This window comes from Podarcis vaucheri (assembly GCF_965113315.1).
Source record: "Podarcis vaucheri genome assembly, chromosome: 9".
Lineage (NCBI taxonomy): Eukaryota > Metazoa > Chordata > Lepidosauria > Squamata > Lacertidae > Podarcis > Podarcis vaucheri.
This window is the reverse complement of record NC_138767.1, coordinates 32,414,255-32,429,108: the sequence shown is the minus strand read 5'-3', so window position 1 is coordinate 32,429,108 and position 14,854 is coordinate 32,414,255. Positions and strand designations below refer to the sequence as shown.

At 42.4% G+C, this 14,854-nt stretch overlaps 1 protein-coding gene across 10 annotated transcripts in view; it reads right to left on the bottom strand.

The window, feature by feature from the left end:
• The window catches only part of JADE1 (jade family PHD finger 1), a 154,723-nt gene that overhangs the window by 43,980 nt on the left and 95,889 nt on the right, over positions 1-14,854 (bottom strand). For 5 of the 10 annotated variants that reach the window (XM_082237602.1, XM_082237601.1, XM_082237606.1 and 2 more), the window contains one exon: positions 2,775-2,852. In XM_082237602.1, the coding sequence (XP_082093728.1) occupies positions 2,775-2,826 (52 nt within the window). In that variant the 5' untranslated portion in view covers positions 2,827-2,852. Of the gene's footprint in view, positions 1-2,774; positions 2,853-6,114; positions 7,127-11,011; positions 11,246-11,389; positions 11,415-11,487; positions 11,705-14,217; positions 14,467-14,854 lie in introns of those variants that run through there. The other 5 variants (XM_082237600.1, XM_082237599.1, XM_082237605.1 and 2 more) reach the window with 5 other exon arrangements.

The following is a 14,854-nucleotide window of genomic DNA, read 5'->3' as shown; positions in this document are numbered from 1 at the left end:
AACCCACATTTAAAAAATCTAGCAAATAATAAGTCAAGCTGTGATATTGCCAGTGTAAGTAATGTATAATGGTTTTTTTGATCTAGTTACGTTACTGGGCATTGTGTCATTCACAATTGGCAGTTCTGAAATGTGAGCTACATATTTTTTTATTTTTTAGTTTTAAAAATGCTATTCATTTAATTTGATGAACATTTGAATTTATATGTATTTCAACTGTATGTAATAGCCTTTTTTCTATTTTTGTGTGACCTTATTCTTAGCAATTCTATGTCCTTGGCCATACAGTGTGATTTTTTTTTTACAGAAAGTAGCTTTAATGCTTTATACACTTAAAGTACCTAGGTCTATACAATTATGTGTAACAGCATGTGAGGTGGCCTTGATTTAAACAGTTGACGTTTCTATATTTTTATTTAGTGCCAGTAACTGGTTTTTGCAGTGCCATTCAATGGTACAAGGTACCATTTACCAGAGATTGACATACTGAAATATATTATCATATAATGATAATATATTCAGTGTTAAGGACTTCTTTTTTATATGTATGCACAAAGTTTTGCTTTAGTCACTAAACAGTTATTGTTAGAGCTATTAGAAGCACAAGATAGCCTGTTACTGAATTTATTTGTATCAAACCTCAACATGCCAATTGTATTTTTTGACTTGTCCTATAACATGTACATGTTCTAACGGAAAAATAAAATATGATTTAACTACTGAGTTTCCTTATACCAAACCTTAACATGATCATTACTGGTGCCATCACCAGTGAATATTCTCCTATTTTAAATGAAAACTCTCTAATATTCTCATTAATTGAGTATATTCTCGATAATATTTTCCAAAAGATTATTCTCAAGAATTTAACATCACTACCCATGCCCATGTCACTCAAGCAGGAGAAGGGTTCCAAGCAATCTGTAGCACTTTTCCTTTCTATGGAGAGCTATCTGCAGAGCTGATGCCTAGTGCCTTCCTTACATCTGCCCATCAAACTAGACTAGGGGTCAAGAAGGGATATATCCACTGTCTTGTCAGTTTTATTTTCTGCATATTCTCTCTCGTTCCACACATATTTTCTTTTGAACCGTAAGGGAAGATCATGAGGGAGAACATGTTGTTTCTTTGGAGGTGAGAAACACAGTATGTGAGGAAGGCCCTCCCAGCTGTCACCTTTGATCCGTACCCTGTTATTCCAGAGGGATTTGCCACCTACTTCACCAGGTCACTATCCTGTTCCTGATGGGAGAAATACACACCTAAAAGATATTGACAGAACTGGGCAGTCAGTGATGCAGTCATGTGACTACTTCACCACATGCCTAACAGAATTCACATTTATCACATTGCTGCAAAGTTACCAAAGAGGCTTGAACACTTATTTAATGAAGCACTCATATGATCACTTCCAGAACACCAGATTCTTATGCCATCTTGAAGGTGTGAAGAGGTCTTCCTAAATCTATACATGTCTGGCTAGTTTTATTGTAGGTAATCAGACTTTGCACCAGCTCTAGTACATTTCTTGGGCAGAAAGGAAAATGAGTCTCTAAGGATAGATTCAGGCAACTCATTTCTCTGGGTGATAAGCTCACCCCAGGCAAAACATACAACAACTGATATTTCCCACACATTCTTACAAAGACTTCTCCCAGGGAGGGTCAGTGTTTAAACAGAAGCTTAAACATAAGTTTAAACATAAGCTTCAAATTATTACAAAAGCATGCAATAGTTAAACCCAAAACCTACAGTCATGAAAAGCTATCTTAAGTTGTCAAACATGACTATAATGTTTACACACAAAGTACATTTTTAAAGTTGAAAAAGTGGACTTCCAAATAATATGTGTTAAAGAGATATGTGTTTTTTCAAGACCACAGCTGCTGAACAGAGATAAAAAGAAGCAAGCCCCTACTCATAGGCTTCCAATCTACACTTGTTTTGCAAACATGGCAATGCAAATGTTCAAAATCATATATTACTTTTTATATCTCATTTGTTGGCAAACAACAGCATTTCAGTTTGAACACAGTGTGGGAGTGGGCCTGAGTCTCCAAATAATAAAAAACTGAAAGGGAATTTTGTATTCCAAAATTGTCTCCCTTCCCCACTACTTGGAAAAAGCTACTGTACCCTTTGTATCATGGTCTCATCACTGTCTACTTTATGAACCATTCACAAAAGCTCTCACAAACCACTATTTAGGAAGAAGTTGCTTAAATTACCCTTTGTACTGCATGTTAGTACTCCACAGGAGTGGGTATCAAAAAACAACATGCACAATAGGTCAACTTTTCCTAGGTGTTAACTTAAGGGGCCTGCTGACACATAAGCAGTGTATAGAAAAACAGGAGTATTATGAACCCCATTCATGATATGCATAAGAAAATGGTGACATAAGCTTGACAAGCAGCCTCAAATCAAACTTTGATCCCCTTATTACAACCTGAAGACTTGACAACATTTACAACTGATGTGGCAAATATTTACTTCAACTTTAAACCAAAAAATACTTTAATTTGTTTGGGTTTGGGGGTAGAAATGTATTACTGCATGCTGTGTAATCAGCTGTAAAGCCTTGGGGTGCCTTACTGCTGTTCACCTATTGAAATCTGTTTGATTTTAGCAAAGCTTTTTCATATTAGCTCTCTACCCAACTGATATGCAAATCACCTTTGTTATTTAAAGTGTCATATGCAAAGTTGTGTGTGTGTGTTTAAATAAACTCATAAACCTAGTGTGATACAAGCACAACAAAAAGGAGTACTTACTGCCATTGTCATCAGAATCCTCACTGCTGCTGGGAAGTCGACCTCGTTTCATGATCTTCCCGGGTAACAGCAGGCAGCCTGTGAAGAAATGCAACAGAAACCAGAAGTTATGAAGTTCTGAATCAAAGAGCTCACAAATGAAAGCAAGTGCCATTAAGTAGCATAAATAAAAGCAGCAAACATCCTGAAGATGTTCAGTTTAGAATGCACGTCCCCACAATTAGACAGAGCGCAGCAGCTGCCCTAAGCAACATGCTGGGGAGTGGTAGCAAAACCTTGGAGGACAGAGATGGGTGGCTTATGTGGCTTGCCCTGTACCGCCACCTAAGCTAGCCTCCTGCCTTCAGGTACAGTGGAAGACAATGTCCAATCACCAGTTTTGAAAAATAAAACTGCTACCCCAGCTGACTTCTGGGCATGGACTAGGAATGGGGCACCATACTGTCCTTTGCCTCAGGAAGCAGAATGTCCTGGGCCACCATTGTTGATGGAATCCTCAAGCCAAGCTCACCCCAAGAAGATGTAAGATCTTTTTTATGACTTTGATATTAGCAAATTTAAAGCAACTGCAACAGAGCATATACTTTGTCCCTATTTAGCCAATATTTATATTGTACAGCACATTTATGAAAAGGTTTTACAGTCGTAGGAGGCATCAAAACAGCAAGACTAATTACAAAGGTCACTGCATCCTTCAACTGAGCAAGCAGTATGCATAGAAATGTTCCCACACTAGCCAATCACTAAGCTCCTATGACAACACAGAAACAGAGACTGTAACTGAACAGTATACCAAACAGAGACTGGATTCACAATGAGCTAACATTTCCTGAGTGGGGATGTGCATGTGAAGATGTGTTGTGGGAGGCGAATTCATAATGCATTAAGACCATAGATACATAAATTGAGCAAATTATCAACACTACGTTCATGCTGGCCACAATCCTAATCCATGTTGAGCCTTTCACATAATTTAGTCCCATGTGGCTCCCCATGGCAAGAAGCAATTTCATGGCAGAAAGAACAATGCAAGAATCTACCCCACTGAGACACAGAAAAAAGGATATCAAAACTTCTCTCAGTAACGGTACTGCTGCTGTGCAATCTGCTCCCAAATCCTTAGGTTGTTCTGATTTGCAATTCAGGATTTGTTAAAAAGTCAAAGCAGCAAGGCAAGTGGAGAAGTCATCTACACATTTATTCTTTCTTATGGCTGCACTTGCTGTATTTATTCTGACAGCTATCAGGAATTCCCAGTTTCTATCCTTCACTGAAATAGCCATCAGTGATAAAGATAGGGACTTGTAAAGCCAAAGCATGGGTAATTTTTAAAAATATATGTAATGTAAGAAAACATTTGGTCTCTGTTTCTCACTTCCACATTTAGGAGGACACTGCTTAAGGATCTTTTCAGCACATGTGGTAGCAACATCCTATCCATGAACAACACTTTCAGCATTCAGAAGGAGTCAGAATATAGACAAATTTTATAAATGTTTATTTGGTTACCAATGAGTTTGGCAAGGGTACTCACGCAGCCTCTCCCTGATAATGACTGAAAACATCAGCACCTGTGTTGGCTTAGCAGCCTGGCCTTATAAACGTTCCAAAACATGTCTAGATCATGACTAACCATTTTCTTAAAAATAATTGAAAAGCTAATAGAACCAGACTGTGGCTAGTCTCATCCTGGACATGTGCTGGAACATTCATGAAGCTGGTTAAAATGACAAAAACCTACTAAATCTGTCCAATGTGTGCTGACATCAGCACACTTAAATGACTACATGAATAAGCTCCGAGAAGTGAAAAACTCTTTATCCTAATAGGTCCCTTCAGCAGAGATGATGCTCCAAAGCATTACATTATGCAATAAATGCAGACTCTCAGTTACAACATAAAAATAGCCAGTGAGTATCCAAGTGCTAAAAGGCCAGGAAAGGGGGGTGACGGGGAGCTAAAAAAGCGGAAACAACGTGACACAACAAGTGAAGCAAAGCATGTTCAGCGTGAATTAAAGTGACAAGTACTCTAGGACATGCATCAAATCTCATGAGGCTTAGTTTGCCATGTTTCAGTTCCAATGACAATGTGGGCTGGCCAAGCCATTAGCAGCAAAATCCCAAGGCACGCCTTCCAGGTGCAGTTTCAGAAATCAGCTGCCAAGCTGATTTGCTTCTAGTTTGGTGCTCAGACACTGAACTGATTAGATGTCATACGAACAGCAACTTCTAATAAGCTGCTCCACTGGCATTTACAACACGGACATCTAGCCAAGTGAAATGTAGAAAGTATGTCTAATTGTAATGGATGTTTAAAAAGAGCAATATGCTTAGATTACAAACCCTTAACAGAGAAGCTGGACTCATAAGACAGAAACCACACTAGAACCCATGGGCCATTTCCCATGGAGTAAACATCACTATAAGCAATCATAGTCCCATTATCTTTAACTCTTAGTTACACTTGTGCTTGCTGCTATGTAACTCCAGGTAAATAGAAATCCCTATTATCAGAAAGTCTGGATATTCAAATATTTGGATGCTGCACAAGCTATAGAGGCAGATAAAGTTAAATTATACAAACTGAATAAAGACCTCACTAAAGACAGCTAATCAGAGGTAGAACTGAGTAGATTTTGTCCAAAGTATGCTAGCCATTTCAGTCTCTTGGAATTGAAATAATGTGTCTCAATGCTATGGACCTAAAGCGTGAAAAAACAGAAATCTACAACCCTTGTTTAACTCATCCACAGATGGTTAAGCACAGGATGCAACCAACGACAAAGGCAGACAAAACATTGCAAGCTGTATCAAAAATTTAGGGAGTAGCTATGTCCCACTTCTGGGAAAGATTGAAGCATAACATTCTACTGATGAACAGCTCCATTTTCAAAAGGATTGTTAAGCCCTTTCAACCAGGTGGTACAAAAAACAAATACTGCAGCTAGCATTCACAGAACAGCCAGCTACTGTACATATCTGACCTCCAGCTGTTTTGTAAGTATCTAAATTCCAGTAAAAGATTCTCATGCACAACGTATTAGTAAGTTGCCAACCTTCACAAAGATAATTTACATATGATTATATTAAACGAAAAACCTAAACATCACCTCTCGACTTGCAATATTCAAGGCCCATTGCTCAGTGGCAGAGCACACTCCCTACAAGGAAAAGGTCCCAGCTAGGGCTGAGAATGACTTCTCGCTGCCAACCGCCAAAGACACTGGACAGTACAGAGCTATAGAGACCAACAGCCTGACTCAATGCAGGGCAGCTTCTTAAGTGCAGGCCTAATAACTACTGTCTCATGGAAGGGCCATAGCTCATGGACACTGTACCTGCTTTGCATGCAGAAGGTCCCACGTTCAACCACTGGCATCTCCAGGTAGGGCTACGAGGATTTCCTGCCTGCAACCTTAGAGAGCCTCTGCCAATCAGCACAGCCCACACTGAGCTAGATGGACCAATGGTCTGATTCAGTATAAGCTAGTTTCCTATAGTAGCCACTAAGATTTTAGTTTCAACCAAGTGAAGCACTGCATTACTCCAACAGTCTGTAATGCCCTTGTCTAAGATATCATATCTACAGAATGACTTCTGCTTAAGTCCGATGTGTAGAAAGGCATTGGCCAGACATACATTCTAGCCACTGATGACAGAATTTCTTAATATAAATTGCTCTACTTTGAGCTGGTTTGTCTTAACATAAAAAAAGTTTTGTTTGTTTGTTTCAGACATGTTAAATTCTAATGACAAGAACAAGCAAATGAATGTCACCCACAGAGAAGGTGGGGATGAATAAACCACTGAATACTAGTCCCAATGTTTCTTTTTAAAAAAACTCTCTTCCTATGGAAAGTTAGCATGTCAAGTAGGTTAAAGTCTAGGGTACTCCTTGGTTTATTTGTTGTACACGCAGAGATTTTTAAGTTGGAAAATATTTGTTGGGTAGCCAGCAGTCTGAAGTGGTGCAATACAAGGAAGATTTCTGAATGGGTAATTCAGCTCCCACTGAGCATTTTGAAGATGTTAAATTTTGCATTAGTGCCAAGTTACTGAACTAAGTGCAAAGTGCTAGTTTTGGTGTATGAAGCCCTCTACAACTTGGGAGCCAGACTGCCTTATCCTTTATATATGCACTCAATCACTGCACTCTGCAGGTGAGGGCTGATTGCTGATACCATTTTATCAGGAGGCTCATTCCGTTCCACACAATATAGGAAGAGGCTTTAGTGCTGTGGCACCTACCCTTTGGAATTTCTTCCCATTAAATATGAGACAGACACAAACTCTACTGTCCCTTTAACACCTTCTGAAGACCTTCCTCTTCCAACAAGCCTTTTAAGTAGATATCTTTCCAAATCTGTATCTGCATTGGAATAGTTTTTAGATGCCCTCAGCTTCTTTGGGAAGAAGGATGGGATGCAAATGTAAGAAATAAATAAAGTATTATTAAATAACTAATAGTGTGCACTGTAAGAATTTGGGAAGCCTTTGCTGAACCATCAATCATGTATGATGAGTAGACCAAACTTGGGTTTAGATAGACCAACTGAGTAAAAGATCAACCAATTCAACAACAATATTCCAAAACTGTTGCAGGAGTCTGCTATTAAAATTCTCTAAAATTCATAGATTTCCCCATTAGATCAGGAGTATTAAGAAAAAAAGGTTTTAACATTTTCTCTGGAGAGTTCCACCTGCTTCCAAGATTGCCAAACATGATGAATAAATAGAAGTGTTTCTTATTTTTTAGAAACAAGTAATTGCAAGCTCAAGAACAAGCTACCTAAACGTTTTATCTTTATCACTTAGAAATAAGGTAGGTAAGAATGAGCCAGTCTATGCTGTGTATTTGAACTGTCAAAAAATTGCTGACACCTTAGCACAGAAAAATAGTTGAAATCCCTAGGCTCTGGAATCAAGTTTCAGTTACCCCTGCATATGGGCATTTTCCAACTGTGTCTCGCATTAATTTCTAAAGAGTCATGGTGGGAAAGGAAATGTCTTTTTTGTAACTCACTGTTTTTTAAAAAATAAGAAGCATGGCCAATTTTCAAAGTGGAGATGAACAGAAGCTTATCCCAGAGACATGTTTGTCTGAAAGGAGTTGTGCCTGAAATCATTAGTGATTTAGGAAATGCTATGATTAATGATGTTGCAACATTTGCAAACTATACGTTACTTAGAAGAGGCAGAGAAGAATGATAAGGCTTGCACAACACAGAGGGACTATTTAGCTCAGTGACAGAGCACATGTTTTGCACACAGATAATCCTTCCTATGTTCAATCCCTGGCATCGCCTATTAAAGCTGGGACGAAGAACCAGTGGCTGCACTGCATATGTTGCTGTACTACAACTTCTATCATCCCTCACCACTGGTCATGCTGACTGAAGCTGGCAAGAGTTGTAGTCCAACAAAACCTGAGGATCTCTGATAGCAATGCTGGAGAAAATCACTGCATGAAATTGTAGGTGAGCTGCTGCCAATCAGAGTAGACAATACAGACGCAATGGACAAACAGTATGATCTGTGTAAGGCAGCAGCCTACATTTCTACAAAACAGCAAATGATTAGCACAAAAAAACTCACACAGGGAAACACTCTAATCAGCCTAAGGAGAGGAGCATTTGCCTTTTCCAACTTGAATATTTCCATATCACATCCATCCAGCGTTTTCACTCTCTCCCGCCCTTCCCTGCTCAGTTAGCCTGCCCTCCAGCCCTCCATAGATAAATACAACCAGTGCATAGTTGATTATTTTTTGGTTGCTATATTCCAAAGCTCCCTTCAATTGGCTTTAAAAAAACACACACACAAAACCCATTATACAAGCCAACAAGTTTAGGGACAGTAACATGCAACTTATTAGCTCAACCCACATTTTGATTCTCCCCCCCCCCGGTCAGTATTGGGAGCATTAACATTACATATTTCTATCCCTTTGTTTCTATTTAACTTCCCTTTAAAATGACAACTTGCTATGGGTTATTACCTAACTTCTGAGTTGGTCTGAATGATCATATCTCAGCTTAAGAAGTATTTTCCCTGTGCACACCACCTTTACAGAAGCTATGGTTAAACCAGGAAGCCTCTAGTTCAAATACAAATTAAGAAACCATAGTTGCCAACTTTGGAACAAGCCAGCCTTTGAAAACATCTTCAACCCACAAGTTAATATCCTGGTTTGTTCCAAAGTTGTTTTTCCTGGTTTGGGTGACACGAGAACCTGTTTTAATTGATAAGACTTCCTTGTTTGGTTACTCATGCTGCGAAGGGGTTGAGATATGATCATCTGAACACAGCCACACTTTAGCAGATTTTAGGAGGAAAGTAGGGAAAAGCAACCCTAACAACTTCAGTGTAAAAAGGCAGTTGAGAAAGTGAATTAAATTACTGTGTTACTATGGAGGCACAATGCTGTATCTATATAAACAATAACATCAACATAGATTCAACAACACACCATGTTCATATTGTAAGATTTAGTTAATCTTGCAGTAACATTTTAGACATTCTCCCATTCTCTCATTTTATAGAGGGTTACCTATTTTCCACTAAACAGAAATTTAGGTATTGCTCTGTAAAATTAAACACAACAAAATAAGATATATTCCATTTTTCACTTTCTAGGTATATCAATATTCAGGAAGTCTTGATATATATTTGCAAAGCTTGATATAGGTTGAACAGCAGCATGTGGAGAAAATGTAGTTTCAAAGTGGCTACAATTATTATTTTAATGGCTGAAGAGAAACAGAATTTTATATGGACATTAAATGTGCATCCCCAGGTCAAAGCTTTTATAACCTGTTTTTCCTTCCAGAGTACTTTTAATGACTTCCATAAACCCCTGGGTAAACAGGATTTATAATTCCAGCTCTGACAGATCATTAACTATAACAGTGTTAACGGGTGCAACTATAATAAACTGCACAGAACCACTACAGAGACAGCACAGGGAGAATGCAAATGTACACCCTAAAGACAGACTGAAGAATTAGTTTTCTCCAAAATAGCCCATGAACTGATATGATACTGGCTGCATCAAGACCTAATTAGAACATCTATGCTAGAGATCATTTCAAATATTATTTTGCATATGTGTTAAGAAGTGTGCCATCTAGTCTTGGGCTACATTTACGGTAAATGACACTCCTAAAGTCACAGAGTAATTGATACACAGGTGTCTTTCAGTTACGCACAAGTGACTTCAGTAGATTTTTCTGCTAACTTTGCACCAATGCAGAATATTGTTTTGTTAAAAATTAGTTCAGCATTATATCTGTATAGCTTCTGAAGGCTAACCAACCTATTTTGGTTTTAGTAGCGAAGTTTAATCTACCTCTCACCCATCAGATTTATTTAGCAACTTAAGTGTGGAGGAAGATGTTACCAGAATCCATTTCAAAAGGTTCAACTCTGTACAAGCTACTGGAGACAGAGAGCGATCGCTTTCAAAAGCTGCATCTTAGCTATGCTGTGGGAAACAGTTCAATATATTATTACAGTAACAGGCCACCTATTGCAGTGTCCATTTATAAACACTTAACCAAATGGATGCACAATGCAATTCTATGTATGTTTATTGAGAAATAAGCCCCAGAGATCAATGGAGTTTACTCCCACAAAGAGCATTAACAGGACCAAAGTCTTAAGTGGGTAGGACTCTGGACTAGATCGCAGCCATGGTCTCTATTTACGACAGTCACTGACAAATATTATTCATTCAAAGTTGCATTTATCATTATGTATCAAGATGATGTCTTTTAGTATCTTGACAAACAGATTCAAAAATTGTACAGATAACCTGCCATTTAGGGATTACATACTGTATTAAAGATTAGCAGTGGTGGTAAAAGATTTAAACACACAGGTCACAAACTCAAGAGCAAACTGTTGCATTCAACAACAATCTGTAATAACCTACACCTGTGATCTCAAAACACAGGCAAGAACCCTCACTACATCTATAAGCATGCTCTGAAAGGGGACGCAGGAGCCACCCTTAAACTACCTTGCTTTGAGTGTTGTGAAGACTGTCAATCATGACAGACTATGCATCCTATGATTCATATGGCATATTTTTACTTTGTTCTGCATATCCATTTTAGCAGAAATACAACTTGGTGCATCTGACCTCCCAGAACAATTTGTTGTTGTTCTGCCATGAAACTTGCATAAAATCCTGAGCAGCTAACTTTGTACACTTGGTTTATCGCAAAGATTCACCTCAAGCACAGATTTGGACAGAAAGGACCCCATGGGGGGAGAGAAAGGGGCTTAAACTTTCAACTTGTGCTTTTAAGCTTCTTTTTCCTCATGACAGGTATCCCAACGAAGGCTTGATTTTAGTATCTCCCCCTCTCTCTCGCGCACACACACACGATTATTTCCATCCCATTCTTTCAAGCGCCGTTTTCAGTTTGAGGGCAACAGCTGCTCCGAAGGTACAGCCGCGTCTCCTGAACCCGCCCACTCGCTTCCCCAACCCGTTCAAGGCAGCAGTTCTTTGCCGGCCGCCTTCGCAATCCACCCGGCGAAGGAGGGGCCGCCGGCTCCCGATGGTAGCGGGTGCCACCGCGGACGGCGAGGCGGGGGCAGAAATACCGGGACGGCGCTCGGAAAGGTGAGACGTGGGGGCACCGACGGCACCTTCCTGCGCACCAGCCACATCCCCACCGCTCGTCTCTCCACTTGCAACTGACCGGCCCTCCTCGTCGCATCCTCCAGCCTGGCTCCTTCCGCTCCGCCCTCTCTTCCCGGCTGCACCAATCCGCTCAACCCCGGCTGCAAATCAAACTTGGTGCTCCCGGCGCAGCTCTCTCGCTCTCCCTCCCAAATCCACCTCTCGTCGCGCTCAAAGCGGCCACGCAACCCTCCCGGTTGCCTGATTTCCCTCCCCCCTGATCTCCATGTTGTAATGTCTGGGGAAGGAGGGAGGGGAGGTTGACTGAATCGAGCAGAGAGCCGCCTTGGAGGAGCTGCCTGCCTGCCTCCCTCCTCCCTCTCTCCTCCCACTCCTCGACAGTTCTGGAAACTGTATCACCTCTTGTCACAGGAAACCATCCAGCAGGCGGTTGCAAACAAACAAACGCCCTCTGGCCCCCACCCGCTGGAGAGAAGGGGAGGGAAAGACACAATACCAATCCCCACCACAAAGGGTGCATTGGAGGAAAGGGGGGGGGTCCGAGGTGAAAACCCTCCTACGATTTGAGCAGCTTGCAAAGATTGAAGATGGGAAGTAACACACACCCCCGCCGCAAAAAAATATAACAAGCCTAAGGAGATGAGCGAGCAGAAGAGCACTGTGGCGGCTTTGTCTAATTTCAGCAAGGGGGCACGATCGCCTCAGCTGCATTCCCTCCCTCCTGCTGGAGGTTGGGAACGGAGGACGGGCCGTTAGGTGGCAATGATGCGGTTATTTGAAAACACCACCACCTACACCCATTTTATTTGCTTTGACGCGGAGAGGGAACGGCTCTCCACATCCCCGGAGCCGATCCATACTTCCGCCGGTGTAGGCACCATGTACGCTTCACACACTCCTTGCATTTTCCTGTTAGTCTTAAAGGCGTTGCTCAATAACGCACATTTAACCTATCTGGCGGGTTATTTAGCGGCTATGCTCCCGTATTTCCCGAGTACACTTTGTGACGTTTCTCGAATGCATTCTTACATAACTACCGAGCCTGCTACCAGGTTTTGTCCGGAGCGGAGGGAGAGATTAAGGCGCCAACGCACACTCTGAGAAGCCCAACGGTCCCCGAGCCTCATGAGCCTGCTCCATTTCTGTGCCACTATTGATGCAGAGGGGAATTGAGGGCAGCCTGACCCCTCGACTGCAGAGTGTTTTGAAAAGTTCGCACCCACCACCTGCGAGCGCTTGCGGCTGCACAGCAACCCTACATGTATTTAAGCTCCCCGCCGCAAAGGGGGAGGATTGGGTGAAATGGCACTAAAAGAATGGGTAAGTTGAGGCTTTTGCTGACGCCGTGCACCTGCCTGCCCGCCTGGACTCCTCCGTCTCCACGCACAGCCCAGCGAGAAAGGCCCGCCTCCTTAAGGGGGAGCAGGCGCATGTAGCAAATGAGGCTGTTCTACGAGGATTCGAATCCCAGGGCAACCTTCCACATTCCATCCTTTCCCCGCATTAATCATCCACGCCAGCAGCAGCAGCGTTGAGCACCGAGAGAATCTGCTGCCACCCAGCAGAACAGCAGTCTAACAACAAGCCCCGCCACTACTGCACACACCACACACCCCTTGTTTCCCTGATATCCATAAGCTCACACTTCCTAACACGTGCACTTTTGGGGTCTTACAACTTGCTCCCGCGTTCGTAGATAAAAGACAGCACGCTTCGGATTGTTGTTTTAGCCAATAAAATAAAATAAAAAACATGGATCGAGGTGCTTCCCCCACCGCAAAAAAATAAAAATAAAATGCTCATCTTCAGGTCTACACAATGCCCCTGCTGCACCAAGTTCAGCATCAATCCTGCAAAAATAAGCTTTATGTCCACCCAACCGTTATAAGCTTTCCGTGGAAAGGAAAACCACAATCCGATCTGTGGAGGGAGGGTGCATTTATTTGGTAAACTGTGTTTTTGCCCTCTGTACACTCCCTGCCCTTGAATTAATGCAATGGATATTTTGAACATGTGGGTGACACGGCGACAGATCCTGGTTCCCTGGCTACCCCTCCCCCCCCTTCCGAGAGATCTATCTAAAAAGGACCTGCGCTCTGCCGCTGCCATCTGTCTCCCAAGTTCTTACAATGCTTTTCACTTTCCGAGTAGGGCTGATCTATCAGCCAGCATGGATGCGCTTTAGGGTAGCCTGCCTTCCACCTCACCGACAAAGGAAACTAAACCAAAAGTCTATGGATGCATGAAGAAACAACACTTAAGACACGAAGGGGGGTGGGAACCCCAACAACTCCACAACCGGGTTCATTCACCTTTAAAAAGGTTTGGCGAAAAGCAAAGTCTGCAGCGACATAAAAAAAATAATGCAGCCAGCCCTTAACTCTCCCCCCCCCCCCGCCGCGCGCGCAACCCTTTCGGATCTGCTCTCAAAAGCTCCCAAAATAATCGCCGATTTTCCCTCCTCCCCTCGCCCCCACCCGGTTCCTCCCCAGCAATGTACAAGTTGCTTATGGGATAGTGAAGCTGCAACTCAACTGCCTCCCCTTTTTGCTCCCTATCAAGCAGCAAATCTTTTGGCGCCATATTAATGACGTACTATATTATTTCCACTAGGCAGCGACCTTCGGCATTAAATTGCTCTCTAGCTGCTTCTGGAGAACTCCAAAGCTAAGCAACCAAAAAAGAAAAAAGAAACCCCACCACACATCAAATATGGCTGTGCAAGGCGGCTCGTTCTGCGGCGACGGGCGGAGAGGAGGCGAGCGTAAGGCGCTGCCTGGGCAGTTACCTGCTGCTGTTGCTGCTGCGATGGTTGCCAGTGAGGTTGGAGTTGCTCTGCACGGAGGGGTCTGTGCTGCCTCATGAGTTCAGACAAGCACTGGAGAGTGGGAGCAGATTGTGGCTCCCTTCAGACACACACGCACACACATATACAGGGGGAGAGAGAGAGAGAGAGAGACTCTCGCTCTGACTGACGTTTTTACTTGTTATGGAGGAAGGACTCTGTGAATCAAACTCATTTCTGGGTCACTGCTGCCACAGGGGGGAGCTACTTTAATCCCCTGCCAAAACTAGGGGAAAATGGGGGGGGGAGAGAAGAGAGAAACAGGGTGGGGAGGAGGAGGCAAGGAAAGAGAACGAGAGACACTACCGCACTTGGAAACTGTCTGCGTTAACTCCTTGCAGCCCTGAAAGAGCTGAAGATGTCATGCTCCATTTACACTGTGCAGGGAGGAGACTCCCTCTGTTCCGAAGGTTTGCATCGAGGGACCTGCCTCTTTGGAAAAGAAGGAGCATTTCACGCAGGGACAGCAGCCAGTGGGTGTTGAAGACGGATCTCACGCGTTCCAAAAATTGTCAAGTTCTTTTAAAGGAGAAGTCTGTCTGGCTTATGCATTGCCTGCCACCTGGGCTTTTGCTTGCTT